This window comes from Aquila chrysaetos, chromosome 24 (assembly GCF_900496995.4).
Source record: "Aquila chrysaetos chrysaetos chromosome 24, bAquChr1.4, whole genome shotgun sequence".
NCBI lineage: Eukaryota > Metazoa > Chordata > Aves > Accipitriformes > Accipitridae > Aquila > Aquila chrysaetos.
The window spans coordinates 15,509,596-15,528,619 of NC_044027.1; the positions used below are offsets into that span (position 1 = coordinate 15,509,596).

General features: G+C 54.9%; 1 protein-coding gene across 10 annotated transcripts in view; it reads left to right on the forward strand.

Moving 5' to 3' along the window:
• The window catches only part of NTNG2 (netrin G2), a 57,718-nt gene that overhangs the window by 15,743 nt on the left and 22,951 nt on the right, over nt 1-19,024 (forward strand). For 9 of the 10 annotated variants that reach the window (XR_003921384.2, XR_003921383.1, XM_030000484.1 and 6 more), the window contains exon 3: nt 8,124-8,767. The exons of the other annotated variant lie outside the window; for it this stretch is intronic. Coding sequence is in view for 7 of the 9 variants with exons in the window: in XM_030000484.1 (XP_029856344.1) it covers nt 8,124-8,767 (644 nt within the window). In the remaining 2 variants the exon portion in view is untranslated. The remainder of the gene's footprint in view (nt 1-8,123; nt 8,768-19,024) is intronic. 10 annotated transcript variants of the gene reach the window in all.

The following is a 19,024-nucleotide window of genomic DNA, read 5'->3' on the forward strand; positions in this document are numbered from 1 at the left end:
CGGGTTATTTCCCGGTGCTGAATCATGGTGCTGGCAGGCACCAGAGTGAACCCACAGCTCGGCCGGGATGGGGACAGGGACTGAGATCCCTGCAAAGCCCAGGCAGAGCCAGGGAAGCCGGAGCAGGGGATGGAGACGAAGCAAAGCCCCATGGCTCAGTCCTGGTGTGAATCGGGGGAAGTTGGCTGAGCGTAAAGAAGCAGGAAAGCAAATGCGCCGAGATGATCGTTTCAGCTTTATCCTTCAGCCTACTGAGCGAACGGATCCAACTTGGTGCTGGACAGGGAAAGGGAGGGGGAGAAAATAAAACTTAGGGGGGAATGTGTTCCAGAACACCTGCAGGAGAGGCAGGGATGGAGCAGGCTGGTCCCCGGTCCCCTCTGTGGGTTGGGGACCCCCGTCTCCCACGGCCATCAGTCCTCCCCGTGACGGACAGGTTGTTCAGAGAAGGGGAGGCTGCAGGACACCCGCGGTGGCACCGGTCCACGGCAGGAACGTTAGCGGGGCGGGAGGGATCAGGTGCACGCGAGGATTTTGCCAATGCGGTTGTTTTGCAGGATCTGGAGGGAATTTGATACCAACTTAAGGACTTTGTTGCTGTGCAAGGCAGCACGGGGACTTTGCGAACCTCGTCAGCTAACCTTTCAGTGGAAAATCAAAGGCAGGGTCGTAGGTGCCCCGCGAGAAGCAGAAGGGTTTTGGGATGCACCCAAGAGCTCCTTAAGCATCGTGGCTGGACAGGGTGGGTGCCAAGGAGGGAATTGTCCCCTCTTGGGTGGAGGTGGAGGTTCAGACCAAGGTTTCCTTGGCCACAAGCACTCCCGAGGAGGAGGGAGGGAGGTTTCTGTGCTGTCGCCTGCCCCACTGAAATCGCTGCAGCAATCGCCCAACTCGCAGGCCAGCAAAACGCTGCGTCCGCACAGGGATGTTTTTCCCCTGAATTACTTGTGCCGCTCAGCAAAACGGGATGAAAACCTACAGAGAAGAGGGGCAGCACCATGCGAACCCTCCTTCACCTACAGCCCCTCCACCTCCCGCAGCGGTGGCGGTGCTGGCTCCTGCTGACAGCCCTACCAGGGCCAGGAGGGACAGCTTTCGGCGGCCACCAGACCTTCTGCTGTCTGCTCGAGGAGCCCGGTCACAAAGCAGATCTCTCATTTCTGAGTCTGCAGGAAGCTCCTTCTCGTGTCGAGGGAGCCAGACCCAGCTCTTCAGGCTCTTTAGGCTATGGAGGGGGTGATAAAAGAGTCCCCAGTCCCAACCATCATCAGCGCTTGCAGGAAAGCCTGGAAACACCCAAGGCCTCAGAGCTCTGTGGTTGGGTTTGAGAGCCAGTTCTTGGCGAAAAAACACACTACAGAGGAAACGACCCAAGAAAAACCCACACAACAGCATAGATCTTTGTGCCAAAGAAATGCATTTAACTTTTTTCCCCCCTTTGATAAAAATCTTCCTATAAAAAGCCAAAGATTCCGCGCCCCCCAAAAAAAAAATACAAAGTTTGGATTTCTGAAACTAGTCCAAGTTGATGAGACCTTGTCATTACTCTTACTAGGAGACTGACTGTAATTAAAAAGAAGTTGGTCCCAAGGTGACCTAAGTTTTAGCGGAGGCGTTGGCTTAACACAATTCCATCAAGCAGAAGAGATCCCTGAAAGCAAAGCAACTCCAGGGGGGTTCCCTGGGCCAATACACCATTAAACAAATCACACTGGGTTATGAGAGCACAAACTTTCACATCATCTACTTATTTATCCTTGCTCAAATCTTGGGGTTTCTTTTCCCTTTAGTAGTAGTAGTATTATTATCTTTATTATTTTTCTTCATTGTGCAGCTAGTGGTTGCAATTGCTTTCCAGCTTCCCTTTGGCAAGGAGATCTCCTAAAAGCTGCAGTTTTATTTCTGTGCAGCTTTCACCATTCACAACAGATGTCTAGTTTGTTTAAAATATTCAACAGCTTAATGATTAATCAAGTAATTTCACCTACAAAAATATATAATTTTATGCTATGAGGCTTAAAAATGGCATTATCTGCCAGGAAAAAAAAGCAAAACAACTTTGTGCGCTCATTAAGAGCCCTAGAAACCAGCTGGGCTTTGTAAAACCAGGGCCTTTTATTGCGGCTGTTTTCCCCCATTCCCTCCCTCCCCAGCAAGGTGGGGAGCAGCTTTGCTGCTGCAGCATCCTGGATTCCTGTCATCATGCCTTGTCAGACCAATATCTTGTTTCTTAAGAAATCCTCCTCAAGGAGCAAGTCCCCGCTGTCACCTTCAGAAAGTCACTTTTGCAGCACTTCTGCCCAGCACCGACCCCAGGCACTGAGGGGAGGCAAAACCCAAGGGCTGGGTCTGCAGTCACTGGGACTGGGACGCATTTCCAGCTCAAGAAGTGAGCCAGTGTGAACCTCATAGGGTTCAACAAGGCCAAGTACAAGGTCCTGCACCTGGGTCGGGACAACCCCCAGTATCAATACGGGCTGGGGGACGAAGGGATTGAGAGCAGCCCTGAGGAGAAAGACATGGGGGTACTGGTGGATGAAAAACTGGACATGAGCCGGCAACGTGCGCTCACAGCCCGCAGAGCCAACCGTATCCTGGGCTGCATCCAAAGCAGCGTGGCCAGCAGGTCGAGGGAGGGGATTCTGCCCCTCTACCCCACTCTGCCGAGACCCCACCTGCAGTACTGCGTCCAGATCTGGGGCCTCCAACAGAAGAAGGACATGGACCTGTCGGAGCAGGTCCAGAGGAGGGCCGCGAAGATGGTCAGAGGGGTGGAACACCTCTCCTGTGACAACAGGCTGAGAGAGTTGGGGTTGTTCAGCCTGGAGAAGAGAAGGCTCCAGGGAGACCTTGTTGCAGCCTTTGAATACTTAAAGGGGGCTTATAAGAAAGATGGGAACAGACTTTTTAGCAGGGCCTGTTGCAATGGGACAAGGGGTAATGGTTTCAAACTAAAGCAGAGTAGATTTAGACTAGGTATAAGGAAGAAATTCTTTACAATGAGGGATGGTGAAACACTGGCACGGGTTGCCCAGAGAGATGATAGATGCCCCATCCCTGGAGACATTCAAGTTCAGGCTGGATGGGGCTCTGAGCAACCTGATCTAGTTGAAGATGTCCCTGCTCATTGCAGGGGGTTGGACTAGGTGAACTTTAAAGGTCCCTTCCAACCCAAACCATTCTATGATTTGCCCCATAGAGGCACAATCTTGCTGTGATGCCATTTGTTAGGACAACTTGTCCTCAACAAGGCTCTTGCAATTTGCCCCCAGGGATTTGCCCCTGTGGGCTGAGCTGGGGCTAAGCTAGGTTGCGGTGCTCTTTGGTGCCCCCTCAAGAAATGAGCAACCCGAAGAGCATGCTGGAAAGCTGGAAACCTGCAACATCTAGTTGCCGTGAGGATGCTCACGACTGATTTAATAGCGTGAGACTCAAAGTGAACTGGTTTATTTTAAGCTCGCTGAGACCAAGTTTGCCTGGCTAATGCATTCTGACTTTTAGATTGAAGACGTAAATATCTTGAGACTTTGGACAGATTCTTTGGAGGACACACGGCTTGGAAGAGGAAACCAGATTCAAAAATAATACCTGGAATTGTTTCAACAGTGCTATAACTGATCTTACCAGGACCAACGGAGCAGCCAAAGTATGGCCATCTGTTTCCGCTCCCCCCTGCCCTCCCAGCTGACTTCAAACCATCCCGCCAGCAGAAAACGCATTGAGCATCCCGCGGAGGAAGGACAATTCAATAAACCTAAAACCAAAAAGGAACACTTCATTTTATGAGAGGAAGCCGTAGTAACGTGACTCACTCAGTGGCTTTTGAGGCTCTCCCCCACCTTTCAGCACTGTCACTTAGAGGTTATTTTTGCGTTTGCCCTGTTACAACCACGCAGCTCTTGAGCCGTGTGCCGTTCCAGAGCATCAGGGTGGTTAAAGATATCTTTGGGCTTGCTGCCTGCTGAGCTGAGCGTGTTTACAGGTTGGGAAGTACAGGAGCCATCAGGGAACATGAACCTCCATTCCCTGATCTCTGGGACAAGCATATGGGAGACAGGCAGAGTTTTGGCTCTTCTCCCTGCTCTTGACCCGCCAGGTCCCCTGCCAGCGACATGCCTGGCCAGCCCTGTCCCTCCAGACGGGACACTGGGAGGGGGATTACGCTTGTCAGACTCAGTTGCTTCCCTCACTGCTGTGGGAAACCTGTCCCACCTCCCACCCTGGCCACCCTTTACTGGTCTGGGTAATGTTTTCTTACTGTGGTTTGGCCACAGAGTCCTTCCCTTGTGTAATCTGGCCACTGCTTAAGAAAGCCTCCAAAGAAAGCCTTGATAGGAGCATCACCCATAACCCTGAAGGTGAAGCTGGCCACTGCGGCCACACCGGGGACAGCTCAAGCAGGAGATACTCAGTGGAGATTCATCTTACACAAGCTCGACGGCTTTGGCAGCCCCGATGGCTGCCGCACACGAGAAAAGGAAGCCACACGGCAAGAGCACTCTTGCCAGGACGGCACCGCACGCGCACGCTCCTGCTCGGAGCTGGTCTGAGCAGCGAGGCGGGTTTATCGAGGAGGTTTGTGCTGCCGCCTCGAGCCAGTTCCCCACCTGAGCCCACCGAGACGCTGCACTGCTGCACCCTCCTTCAGACAAGAGGTGGAAAGGGACCTCTGGGATGGTCTTTTCAGGATCGTCCTGTTAAGCCATCTGTATGACCACACTGGCAGTAGGACCATACTGCAACACAATATGTTGCTTCAGCACAGGAAACATACTCAGAGCCCTCAGCGCTTCAGCTGATGGGGATTTTTCTTCCTTTTCCATCAGCCACCGCTGTAAAGCTGCATTAAGAGGCAGCTACATCCCCCAGCAGGAAGCTGTGTCTCATTAGCAGAGGTAAACAATTCCTCTGAACGTGACGAGTCAGGAGAGCATATTAAATATGTCAATATCTTAGGTTTTTTTAATCCCTACTCCGAAACAGCATGTCACAGCAGGAGAGGACCCCCCCAGCACGGCTCAGAGCCCCACCACACCCCAGCTGGCATCCCCCTTTGCTCAGGGCATCTCCCCCTCTTTGGGAGAGGAATGGGGAGCACCTGGGCAGGTGCGCTCACTCCCCGAGCAAGCCTGAGCGCTCCACTGATTTCCCTTGCCCAGCCGGCACAGCTGCAAACAAGTAAAAAATAATAAAAACTATTCAGCTATTTGCTTTTAAAACATTAACCAAAGCACCCATTTAGTAGCCTCCCTGCTCCAGGGATGGGCACCACACCGGAGCTCAGCAACTCCGGCTGGAGCCCTTCCTCCCAGCACGCACGGAGAGGGCAAAAGCCACACGTCGCTCAAGTTAAGGCTGGAACAGGAGGAGCAAATCCCAGCACGGCACTCGTGGCTTTACCGTCGGGCAGGTGCATGTCTGAGAGCAAGACAATGTTGAAAACAGTATGAGTTTTGCCCTGTTACATGAATTGGCTTCTGCTGCTTTCCCTGGCAGCCTTGTGCACACACACACACACCACCACATGCTTTATTTACAGGAGTCCCCTTTTCTCCCCAAGGCTGCCGCTGCATCCCCTGCAAAGGAGCCTGGTGCTCATGTACAGATCAGCCGCTCGCTGTTTTGTTTTATCCCCGCTGCTGGCGGAGCAGCCTTCTGCCTTATTTACAGCGTGCTACTCACACGCTGCTCAGAAGGCAGAATTATTTATGTCCTTCTGAGCTTTTCTAGGCTCCTCAGTGCTGCGGCCTCCACTCGTGCAAACAGTTGCTTGCATTCAGTGCGTGTCTCCGAGCTGCGAGGAGGCACCAAAGGCCCATTTTACAGACATGGAGTGGGGAAGCTCTCAGTAGCTCCCAAGACTTTTGGTTGCCCAGCTGGAGGTGGCAAAGCCCAGATTTTCCAAAGCACCTCGTGTTACACAGCAGTTTCCATGTTCAAACCGCAGCCCCACTTTGCACCCTAGAGCACCCACTCGTACAAGCCAGATCCCTTCCTCTGCTTTGCCCGGGCTATACACGGGGCACCCTAAAAGCAGGTCACAAGCACTTAGATGCCAATAGTTTCCCAGGTCAAAGCAAGCCCATGGTGCAGGATCAGTCCCCAGTGCCACAGACACAGGAGCACGCTTCCCCACGCTTGCAGCGGGGCTCTCCCAGCCCTGGGATGCAACCAGCCTGAGCAGACCCCAGCCTTGCACCTCGTTTGTTTGAGCCCCAGGTACCAGCACCAGCTCCCTGCGAGCCGGGGACCAGCAGCATCCTGCACCCCGGCACAGCCCCGGTGCTGCAGGAGGTCCCCAGGGCCGGGCAGGAGCACGCTGCTCCCTGCACGCAGCATCTTCCCACGGGCTCCCAACCACGCACAAAACATTCACAAACCAAACCGCAAAACCCGGCTCGGTCTTACCTTGCAAGTCCGCCGTGCTCGGGAGGACCAGACCTCACACCCCAGCAGGGTCCTCACCTCCAGCCATCAGCTCTGAGCAGATCCAGCTGCTTTATCACCTCCTCCTCTGCCAGGTGGCTCTGCCTCCCTTGACGAGGGTCCCACCGCAGCTGAGCCCACTGTTGTACCAATCCCTCTCCCTCCCCGATTCTCTGGGTTTTTGAGTCCGAGAGGGAAGTAAAGCGACAGCAAAGAAAGAGATGCTTCATTTGCAAAAAAGATTTGCGGTGTGTTGCAGTGTTTTTGCAGATGGTACCTGCTATAACACAGCCCCACGTCATCTCCAAGGCAGGTCTGACCCACACGCTCCCGGAGGCAGACGCTGCAGGGCAAGAGAGACCCCAGCTTGTAATGAGGGGCTTTCACACATGCATGCTTGAGCAATAAACGCATTGGCACGGCTAACCCTGGTCCCCCCCTCCAAAACTTCAACGTTTGGTGTGTGACCTTGACGATGCCCTTAGCGCAGTTCAGCACTCGTGGATGTGTGCCTATGTCCCTGCAAAGCATGCAAGCTTGGCCGTGCATTGTCACTTGTGGGCAAAATGGGATGGCTGGACCTTTTCTTCCATTGCCCAGACCTGCAGGCAACGAGTGACGTAGCAGCAGACATTGTCACCTGGATGGGATGAGCCACCCTCTCCACCGTGGTCCCTGTGGGCAGGTGAGGACCATTGCACCTCCTGCCTGCAAGGGGGAAGGCAGCGCTGGTTGGGAAGTACCTGTCCCCGCAGGCAGCCGGGCTGTCAGGCCCAGCTACCCGACTCAGTTTCTGCAAAGACAGATGTTGACTGATGTTCCCTTCTACTTGCCATGGGCTAAGGGCGCTTGGACAAGCAGCAAGTGGCTGGGGATGGAGTTTAGGCTGTGGGAGTCCCGGGTCCCTTCTGGGTGCTGTCGGGTGGGCACGGAGCCGCCTGCCCTGTTCCCTTCCCGATCCCTTGTCAGCTCAGCCTCTGGTTAGTTCGGGAAGGTTGAACTGAGGAGCGACCAGCAATCGTCATCACATCAGGTTGAGCGGGTGCATCCCGAGCATACCCGCTCTGCATGGCCCCGAGGCCAGGATGCTGTCCCGGGGACAGCAGAGACACCGGGAGCGCAAATCTCTGCTCTCTCTGCTACTGCCCAGTCCTGTCCCAGCTCGGAGCTGGGGAAACTGGGTTTCACTCCTCTAGCCGTGCTCAGAGGTGCTTGGGGGACGGTGTGTCCCCAGCCCGTTCGGCATCAGGAGCCATGAGAGGCATGGATGCGCTTTGGGATTTTAGCCATTCAGTTCTTGCAAGGGAGCAGGGGTGAACGCAGCTTTCCATAGGCTTGTAACTCAGCCAACCTTAAGTGAAGTTTCTCAGAGACCGTCTCAGGGAAAGCGCTTTCTATGACAATTGCCCCCGTGCCAAATTGAAAGGCCCTTTCCCAAAGGGCCTTTCAAAGGAAACAGCTCAGCCGTTCTTATAGCAAAGGCAAAGCCACATCTTTCTGTCTTAAATTCATGCTCAGAAACAGCGTCATCCAGAGCCAGACCCCCGGCATACTCCAGTTCAGCCCAGCAGTTAACATTTGACACAAGCAGCTAAAACCAGGGCCCGGTAACGGTGCAAGCTCGGCAGTGTGCCCGCGATGCCGACGCGATGCCCAGGCATTGCCTTCTTCTCTCGTGACCGTTGTTGTTGTTCCAGGAGAACCCGTACCTGTGCAGCGACGAGTGCGATGCCTCCAACCCGGACCTGGCCCACCCGCCGAAACTCATGTTCGACAGCGAGGACGAAGGGCTGGCCACGTACTGGCAGAGCGTGACGTGGCGCCGGTACCCGGAGCCGCTGCTGGCCAACATCACGCTGTCCTGGAACAAGAGCATCGAGCTGACAGATGACATCGTGATAACCTTCGAGTACGGCCGACCCACCATCATGATGCTGGAGAAGTCGCTGGACAACGGGAGGACTTGGCACCCGTACCAATATTACGCAGATGACTGCATGGAGGCCTTCAGCATGCCAGCACGGAGGGTCCGGGACCTCTCCACCACCAGTGCCAACAGGGTCCTCTGCACAGAGGAGTATTCCCGCTGGGCGGGCTCCAAAAAAGAGAAGACCGTCCGGTTCGAGGTGAGGGACCGCTTTGCCATCTTTGCTGGCCCTGACCTCAAGAACATGGACAACTTGTACACCCGGCTGGAGAGCGCCAAAGGGCTCAAGGACTTCTTTACCGTGACCGACCTGCGGATGAGACTGCTGAGACCGGCCCTGGGGGGCACCTACGTGCAGAGGGAGAACTTGTACAAGTACTTCTATGCCGTCTCCAACATTGAAGTCACCGGCAGGTAACGGCTGCTGTATTTCTTTGGGCATCTCTTCTCGGAGGGATGAGAAGAGGGTTACTGCTAGAAAACTAAGCCATCAGCGTTTCTGTCGACCGATAAGATTATCAGTGTTTTTCCCTTTCTCCCCAGGTAGGGCAGCATCGGTAATAAAACAGATGTGTCCTTGCAGGGAACGGCTGGGGCACCTCCAAGGCTGTGTCTGAGAGAAGGGCTGTGTCCTCCCGGAGCTGGCACGGGGGGGAACTGGGACACGGCTTGGATGGACAGTCGGGGCCTGAGTTCCCTCTCAGATACCCTGTCCCCAGCTGTGCAAACACGGCCAGCCTCTGCCCAAAAATCTCAGGGGCAATGCTAGTGGGTCTGCGGGGTGGGGGTGAGGAATGAAGCTCACCCCACTAAACTCTGGCTTACCACCAGTACAAGCAGGATGGGTCATCCCAAGTCAGTCCTGCACCCCTGGAGCAGTCCCGGCTCCAGCGGACAAAGTTTGGGGTGAGGGTATATTCCCCTGACAGATCTGGGGCAGGTGAAGGCAGGAAGGGGTTTGTTTCTCCTGGGTTTTGTTTTTCGTTTCTTTGTACGATGCCATATGTTACGTTATGACATCAACCGAAAAAGCAAAGTAAGGTGGAAAAATGCCGAGATGGCTAATTTCCCATCCAGCTCGTGGATTCAGCTTGTGCGAGACTTACAGGCGAGAGGGGAAAAATCTCCCCATCACCCACCCCGTGCTAACAAGAATCACCACAGCGACAGAGGAGCCGTTTGTACCGGTTCCAAACTCTTTGCCTCTGAGACTTGCAAGCAAAAATGTTTTGCAGGTGCCACCGATGCTGGGTTTGAACGGGCTCCAAGGGGAAGGAAGCTGCAGCGAGGGATGGGAGAGCCCTTTCCTCCCGCGGGGGCAGGCAGGAGGCAGCAGTGATGGCAGCAGCAGGCGGAGGGGCTGGGTCTCTCACGGCACGGTCGCCTGTCTGGGACGAGCAGCTGTGGCTTTTGGCAGGGCCGGCAGCGTGTCGGTGTGCCCGCCGTCAGGATTGCTCGGGGAGAAGCCCTGGGGAGCTCAGGCACGCGGGCAGAGGTGCGGGAGAGAACCTCCGCACGCGTCTGCGAGCGCCCAGGCTTCGGTGCGATGTGCTTCTGTATAAATATGTGCAGAGAGATATTTTACACCTGCCCACAAGAAGTATTGCCAGGTGTAGTAAATATCCACGGTCCTCGAACAGCTCAGGATGGGGCAAAATACCAAAGGAAAGAGGGTGGAAGGGAGGGAAAACAGGCAAAGACGAGAGAGAAGGCCAGCGCGTTGCCTTCCCCTCCACCCCGAGCGCAGCCAGTCCTGCCCCCTGCTCCGTCTGCCGTGACCCTGCTCCTCCCGGGCGGCAAAGCTTCCCGCAGGGATGCTTGATGTTACTGACAACAGCAGCAAAGCCACGGGGATCAATTCCCAGCCAAAGCCCACGCTGACCAGGGTGGCTGGCCGGAATGGATGGAGCTGGTGTATCAATTTATGTGGGCTGGTTAGACTCTGTAACAGGGATGCAGAGTTTTCAGCTCAGAAAGTGGTAAATTAGGATTAAATGTTTGATTTCAATGCTTGCGCAATGACCTTTGGCTTCCAAGCATGGAGATAACTCTGCAGATATCCAAGGACTTGTTACTTGCACCTACAGCAGCTTCGGGATACTTGATGCTTTAAGATAACATGTTAAAATACTCTTGGTGTCCCATGAACACCTTCCTCCTCAGAGCCCTTTACCTTTCTGCCTGCCTTAGGCAGGATATATTGCTTCAGTACTTTTGACTTCAGGCTATGCTGGTGGGATTCTCCACAAACCAGCACCTTGCTGGCTGTGAGCTGCCTTCGTCCCCCCACCCCTATTCCCCCACCAGATTTTGAACTCACTCGCCAAATTTAATAGTAGCAGAGAGTGTTTCAAGAGATAAAATCTCTACAAACTTTGTGAAAAGAGGCAACTAGGGCAGGGGAGGAAGACCGTGTTGAGAGGGGGGGGCACAACCTCTATGAGACATCCGAGATTCCACACCCGCCTGCACCCTGAGGACAGCGCTGGAGAGGGACGGTTGGGCTGCGAACGCCCAGTGGAAGCTGCAATGCTGGTGGTTTTTTTTGGTTTTTTTTGTCTGAGGCCAGAATGAGATGGGTTGGGGTTTGTTGGCTAATTCCTTGGTGGCCTCCCCCTCAGAGCTGGTGCGCTGCCCACGGCTGCTGCAGAGCAGCGGGCTCCTGCTCGCCTCCGCTTCCCTCTTGGCTTTGCTCACCGCGAGCTGCCTGACAGTGACTCTTCCCATGCAGCAGGGCCTCTGGGAGGAGAGGGCTTTTCCTTGGCTGGGGACAAAGAAAACTCTGAAATCTGCTTTTTCTGGCCCAAACTCCCAAGTCCTGAGCTACAGCAAGACCCAGCTTTGCACTGCTCCGGCTCTCCCGCCTTGCTGGGCCGGTCCCAGGAGAGGGGACACTCATCCCGGATGGGGAAAAAGTCGATGCCTGTCCTGCGCTGACTCTTCCAGCTCTGATGGGCATAGGGCAGGGAAGGATGACCGGCTGAGGAGCTGTGGATAAGTGGTGTATCAGGTGGAGAAGCTTCATGTGAATTAACTCTGCTCCTGTGATTATTCCGGTCCCAGCAAGCAGGTTTTTTTGCTGGAAAGCAATCTAATTCCAGCTGTAAGCAAAGCCAGTTACAGTGCAGGGACTAAAACCAAATTAAATCTTGTGTATGGCTCAACAAGGGGTGGGTTATTGAGAGGAAGAGAGGAGAAATCGATGTGAGCCTGACAGGAGTGCTGCGCGGGGAAGGGGGGAGGCAGGGCCGGCAGGGCTGGGGATGGACGCACACTGCCTTTTCCAGGACGTGGGAACGACCATGTTCGAGGAACAGGAGGAAAGTGCCTAGATAAAATGGAGTTGTTGTTAGGGATCCACTGCAGGGGTCGTGGAAACAAGAGGGAAGATGATTATGAAGAAATGAGGGCTCAAAGGCAAAAAGCAGCCAGAAAAATTCCATCTGGAGGGCAGAGGTGTGAGCATCCCCCAGGAGGTTGGAGGAGCGGTGCTCAGCTGTGGTGTGTGGCATTGGAGGAGCAGTGCGTGCCATCAGAGCGCGTGGCATCGTCACCTGTGCCCCTGTACGGCACCAGGATTTTGGCAGGCAGCTGGCAGCGCCCGCAGGGCGATGAGACACATGGCAGCACGTTTCCAGTTGATGTTCACGATCAAGGGAAAAGCAAAACGCTTTGCCCTCAGAGCAGACCACGAGCCTGGGTGGTTTCTCATGCCACAGCCTTAGCTGGTGGGTTCAGAGAGGTTTCTCTGATCCCCTCGGTCTATGGGCTCCTGGGCCCCCATCTTTCACCCCTCTGCTTCCCACCAAGGAAGACCCCTCACCGCGATCTCCCAGAGCTTTTGGGAAAAGCAGAAAGAGACAGAGCAAAGGACGTGGGGAGAAGGGGAAGGGGTTTGCTGCCTTCTCTCCTCCTGCAGACCAGATGGACCAGGGCGGTTCAAGAGTTTGCCAGGATCTCCAGAGGGTCTGGTGAATCCTGAGGGTCACTGCACCCTTCCTGGCTGTTGGTGCCATGGGCTGATGCTTCAGGGCCTCCTCTTCCCGCTCCGTCTGCATCTCCTCCTCCCGCAGCCTCAGCCAGGTCCATTTCTCTGTTCATGGCTGACAGTTTATTTTTACTCTCTTTCTTCTTGGTATCTTTTTCTTTTCTTTTTTTTTTTTTTCTTCTTCCATCCTGTCCCCATTGATCTGCAGAGTAACTGGAGATGCAGAGTCAAGACAGGAATAGACGCGAGCAAGCCCTTGGCCTGTGTGCTTGTGTGTGTGCCAGGCAGGGTGGGGAAGGGAAGCGGAAAGACTTTTCCCCACAGATCTCTTTTCACTGCTTAGTTTTCTCCTCGGTGCAGCAATGAGCCTGGTCATCTTCTCAGGAATGGGTGAATGAGCTTTCCCTGGCTGCCAGGACTGACGGCCGGTGTGATGAAAGCCGCCGGTTCTCTTTCCATTACTCGCCGTGTCTCTTTGGAGTAATTTTTTTCCCCTTCATAACGTCAGTCACCGCAGTGCTCAGCAGGGCACGCTCCATCACGGAGACATTAATAAGCCATAATTGAAGTTAATGTGCCATGGCCAGGACATGTGGATCCAGTTAGGAGAAATCAGATTGAGCAGAAGTGAATCAATTCTAGGCTGATTATTAAGATTTCTCTCCTTCGTGCTCCCCTGCCCCTCTGCATGCTCTGTCTGTCTGTCTGTCTGTCCATCCTGCCCATGGTGAGCAGTCCCCGGAGGAAGGCAGGAGGAGGGAGCGTTACTCATCACCGAGCAGTTCCATGTAACAGTGCCTCATCTCAGGCTTGGCTCAGGCCAAAGAGGCACCAAGAAGAAGATGAGGTTTCCAGTTTTGTAACAGCATTTCCCTCTCTCTCTTCACCAATTGCTTTTCTGAGGCTTTCTTTGGCTTCTCTTTTGCTTACACAAAAGAATTGAAGGGAAAGGCCCTCTGTGCTCCCTTGCTTTGATCCCTTCCTTCCCCTTGTGCGGTTCTCGGTGCCGTACGCAGATGCTCTCCGGAAGGCTTTGCTCTCCACGTGCCTTGGAGCAGTGAGTTTGTGCTAGCAGAGCAGAACGAATTTGCCCAGATCGTTATCCTGGTGCCAACAGCCAGGTTCAGGCACTCCAGACCTGGAGGATCAAGGCCATTCCCCAAAGCACTTCCTCCAATAAATCAAGCTGGTTAATTGGCAGTGAATTTTTCCGCATTCTTGGTGAGTCTTGAGATGCGGTGATGCTCGATGCTCCAGCTGTAGAGGTTTGCGATCCTGACTTCTCTGACAAAGCTGTGTCTAGAAGGGAGGAAAGAAGAATTTTTGGTCCGTGGAGCCTCTTGTTGAGGGTTTTAGATTTTGTGTAACAACCGGTGCCCCCGTTGAGCGCCTTTCCCTGAGGAGCAGGATGGGACCTGCCAGCTGCATCACCGCTGCTTTGCAGACGGGGGACAGGCAGGGACCTGGGGTAAATGATCTGTGAGAGCATGGGCTTCCCCAGCCAAGCTTGCCCAGCCCCGGTGCCAGAGCATCACCCCCAAAATAGCCATGGGCTCACCCAAACATCCCCCAAGAACTAGCCCAATGCCCCTGCAGCCCATGGCCAGCCTCCGCCTGCGCTCAGCAGCTTTGGGAAGACCACGAAAACCAGGGCAAGCACCGCCTGCGCCTGTCTCCGCTCCTTCCCCCGCAGCTCCTGGCAGCCAGACTTCGGGTCCCAGGAGGTAACAGCATCCTCGTGTCAAGGACGGCCAAGTCTGCGCCAACGGTGCGCCGCATTCCTCGGCCCGTCCTCGCCTCCGTGCTGGGCAGCCCCCGAGAGCTGGATGGCTGAATTTCCCTGGCATTCCTCCAGGCTGGAATTAGCTTGAGTTCAAGCAAAATCTTGCTCTTGGTCATATAGTTAAATTAAGTTAATGTGCAGCAACTGTTTGCTTGACTTTCCTTGAGTCTCTTAAAGGGTTTTACTCCCACTGCAGCAAGATGGAGGGGAAACTTGCTGAGCGGGAGGGAGGGAGTTAGCAAGAAACCTGGAGAGCTCCTCCTTCCCCCAGACACTCGTGACACTTTGTCAATAGCCGGAGACAGATGCCCAAGGTCCTATTACCTGCTCCTGGCTTTGGTTTGTGAAGGTTTTTATTTCCCCTCCGATTTTGTTGCCGAGTTGCGTCCGGCCCTGAGCAGATAATAGAATTTCATCGATAGACTGAGAAGGTGATGTATGTTAAAGCACTTAATATAAAGAGACTTCTACGGGAGACCAAATTCAATTTGGCCAATGAACTCAATTGCAGGCATTATTGCATTCCAGGAGAAAGACCAAGAGCATTTATACACATTACTCTGCAAATATTTATGTTCACGTATCTGTGTGATGTCCTCTTCACCCTTCCTCCCTTCTGTTGCCCGACCCCCTAATGGGGAGGTTTGGTTTCGTGTTTGCTTTTTAAGACAGCTTTGAATGTAAATAATGTTCCACCAGTCAGCAGGATCTTGACAGCTGGTGAGTGTCAACTTATTTAAAATAAATAGCCTCTCGAATGGGAACAGCCAGCTAGCGTGCTCTCCACTTTGGCATCTTTTAAATTGTCTCCTCTTTGTAACCCAAACCTCAAATCATTTCGAAGGGCAGCGAGGAGGGTTCCTCCCCGCCGGGAGGACTCATCCGTCCCTACCACACAACCAAAAGTGAAAACCCGCAAGGAAAAAAAAATACTCACAACATGTCCCTCTGACCTAACCCAGGGGTTTTTTTCAGTTTTTTGGCTCTGCAGAAAGCAGTGAAATCCAGAAGCCTCTCCCCCTGGTTCGAGCGGAAAGAAACAACACGTTAAAATGGCTTTTCCTCCCCCGTCAGCCCCTGGACCGCAGGCTCAGTTACGCTCCTAGCACTGCTCCGGGGATGAATGAGCTGCAGTCACCTTCTGCAGCCCTTTTCAGCCCTGCTCCGGTCACTGGCAATAGCAAACCTCTGCCAGAGTGATCTCCCAGCAAGGCAAATCCTAATACAACTGCTCTCTACAAAGGGACGGTGCTTCTTCTGTGGCCCAGCCATTAGAAGCTATTTTTACCTGCTTCTGCATGCACAGATGGGCCAGAAAGAATCCAAGCTCAGCACCCGTTATGCTTTGCCCGAAAGATTTGCTCCCTGCTTTTGCTGAGCTGCCAAAACAGTTGCAAAGGAGCAGGTAAAAAGTGGGTAAGTCATGGCCAGGCAGCTGCCGGAGCGTGCTGCGAGCAACGGCTGGGGATGACAATAGAGAGATGGAGAAGAGTTATTCATGTTTCCCCGAGAGCCGAGATCAGTTGAAACATCATTTTCCTCAGGGACGGAGAGGAAAGAGCTCCCTTCAAACACATCGTCCCATGAGACTCATTAAAGCCTCATCAATTACAGTGAGAGCAAACAATTCAGGGGAAAGCTATCATAAGCCTTCCTTTGGATGGCAGTCATTAGCAGCTCTCCGCTGCGCGCCGCCTCTCCCCAACGCCAGCTCGGGTGAGTGGAAAGGGAGCAGGGGAGGGTACCACTGCCAAGCCGACGGTGAGGGAAAGCAGGAGCCAGCGGGAGGGGAGGAGGTCTCCCCCGCATCCCTGGGGCCACGCGGCCGTGCTGTAGCATCCTCGTGGCGAGCACGGGGTGGAGATGAGAGCACAGGCTGGACTGGAAGGAGACTTGGAAGGGAGGTGGTGGGCCACCGTAGCGGACTTTTGGTGCCCCATGTCCTCGCCCAGGCTTTTTTTAAGGAGCTCGGGGCAAGGCAGGATTGGGCCATGGTGGGAGCTGGGCGAGAGGTGCACGGGGATGGAGCAGCTCTCTCGGTCTCCACCCAGCAAGGGGTTCCTCGAGCCCTACCCAGCACAGCAGCGGGGTCATGGCATCAGGCCTGAGTGGGGGGTGCCAGCACCCCACGGCTGGCTGAGCCCCGTGGAGCGGGAGGAAGAGATGCTCCTTGCCTTTCTCTGCCTTACTTCCCTGCTCTGCAAGCCAGGTTACGGACAGAAAAGAGGTTGTAAAACACATAAGAATTCTTGGAAGGAAAGCAAAGGGCTGGGGTGACTTTTTAAAATTATTTCAGAAGTCGTTCGTAATGAAAGCTCAGGGACAGGGGCTGCTTTCCCACTCCCAGCATGGCTCTGCAGGTTTGCGGCACTCACCTCTGCCTTCACCCCCTTCCTAAGCCTGTGCACGGGCATCTCCTTCCCTCGCACGCGGGTTTGGCACCGGCCGCCTCTCCAACCGCTCGCTGCTGTGACCTCCAGGATGCTGACTTGGAGAAATGCAGGGGTGGCAAACTGTTCTTTATGGCTGAAAAAAAAAAAAAAGAAGAAGAAAAAGAAAAAAAAGGACACTTTCCTGTAAACTTTCCTTGGCGCTCCAAGCTCCGTGATGTTCCCTGGTGGAGGCATTGGCAGCATCAGACCACACTGCAGCACTCTGAGGGAAGGCAGCAGCTGAACGACCCGCACTAAAATAAATTCATAAATACCCCGTCCACGCAAACGGTAACGTCTTGGGCCACACGTTGCCCCAGCCACTTTTGCCGGGAACGGTGTGAGCCAATTTCTGTTTAATGCAAAATGCAGTTGTGTGCACCTACAAACAGCCCGGCGCAGGACTTGGGTGTCCCCGGGCCATGGAGGGTGCCTATGGGTGCTGTAGCTCTTGCTGGGTTGTGCACTGGGGCTGCTCTCCTCCAGGCTGTGCCCCACCACGGCTGCGTCCTACGTGGGCTCTGAACGCTCACCGAGAAACGGCACTGTCGCCGCCAGCCTTGACCCATGAGCTCGAGAGGAGAAACCCCTCCAGCTCTTCAGATCTCCTCCGGAGCCAAAGAGACCATATTGCAACCGGCGCTTTGCTGGAGCGGCCCCGGGACTGGAGCGGGGCCATCGCCGCCTTCTGCAGGACACAGCGCAGGTGTCCGCCCCGCTGCTGCTATTTAAGCCTCATTGCTAAGTAGATCCTAACCTTTCCCTTCATCCTCTCTTTCCTGCGGTGGCTGGCCGCCCGAGGAAGACGAGCAGAGGCAAGCAGGACTAGCAGCTCCCACCCAGGGGACTGGGCTAATGTCATTTACTCCAGTCTCCACCAGCTGGATCTTGGCTGGGGAAAGACGTCGTGCGCAGACCGTCGGCGAGCGCGCGTCCTTGGGCTGCAGGCCCAGAGAAGGAGGCAGAGAAGCCTGAAGAAGGGGTTAAAGCCGAGCCGCTGAGCCCGAGCAGCAGCGAGGCCCGGATGCAGAAACCTTTGCACAAAATGGGGTTGGCAGTCGGGGCCGGCTGAAGGCGCTCGGCTGTTCACTATTAAATAATGCAGCCTGATTGATTGGGCTGAAAAGTGCTGTGTTGCGGGGTCAGCTCGCTGGGGTTATAGTTCTCTGCTTAGATTGATGATCCTCAAAGGTCGAATTCAGAAAGCAATTCCCCGGTAAAATTGATCCTTTCCATAACAAAACTTTTGCACAGTGGTGAAGGGCAGAGCAGCGAGAAATCTAAGTGACCCGGGCGCAGGCAGGCAGGGTGACCAGCTGCCTCTGCTTTCTCTTTAATTTTCCTTGTTTACACCGATTAGGAAGTGAGGGTCTTCTCTGGGAAGAGCAGTGCCCCATCACCCTTACGTGCAGTGGCTGGGGGATGTCCACGAGCACCCATCCTGCCAGGGGAGCGCGGGTGCTTTTGCAGGGACAGGAGGCAGCTGGGGGCCGTCCCGGGAGCTGGTGCTCAGCTCCCAGCCCTCCTCAGCAGCAAGCGAGCGGCGTGTACATACGAGCAGGCACGTCTGACTGCCTCCTGCACGCATCCGTGCCTCCCTTTCCCGGTAGCGAGACGGCTGGCTCCCGCTGCTTGGTGGAGGTTTTGTAGCTGGAGCCAAATAAATGGCAAGCGGGTTTTACCCCCCTGCATGGCAGCAGCCCGGAGCTGGCAGAAGCACCCTGAAATGGCTTCTTGGTCCTCGGTGGGGGATGCCAGGAGCGAGGATGTGCTGCGGGTGGAGGGGGGGGGGTGATGGAGGCTGCCCCAGGCCACCGCGGGGGACCGGGTGGTGGTCACCCCGGGGCTGACGTCCCCACTGCGAGACTGGCAGGGTCAAGGACAGGAGCCAAGCGCTACGCTCCACGTCATCCCAGACTTCAGAGAAAACAAGGGGGATGCCAGGCCCTGCCTTCCTTGTACCCCCTCCCCTGGGGCTCTTAACCCCCCCAGCTCAGCTGGATTTTAAGGCTGTGCCCTGGAGCTGGCTCCCATCCCCTTGCTCCCACCAGAGGTAGGAGGGAGGAGAGCTGCAGCTCCAGAAGCTGTTGCTCTGATTCAGGCTGGGCTCAGAGCGGCAGCGGTGAGGCTTTGACCTGCTTTAACCCGCTATCTCGCCTGCTTTGCTCCCGTCTGCTCATTTTGAAGCGAGAGAAGGAGGCCGTGCCGGGTGAACGCTGAATAATTCAGAGTCAGGCTCCGCAGCACCCCGGGGCTGGGCATCGCCTCTGCCAAAGGGCTGGGACGGCTCAGCCAAAATCCTTCCTCACCAGAGGCAGAGGGGACACGGAGCAGCTGAAATACAGCATCCCTCGTGTGTAGGTACCGGCCAAAGCCGCTTCCTTCCCCCGGGCGCTCGGATTCACGGCTTGCTCCCAGAGCACCGATGCTCAGAGGCTGTTAGTGCTTTCAGCCGTGACGCGGCATCT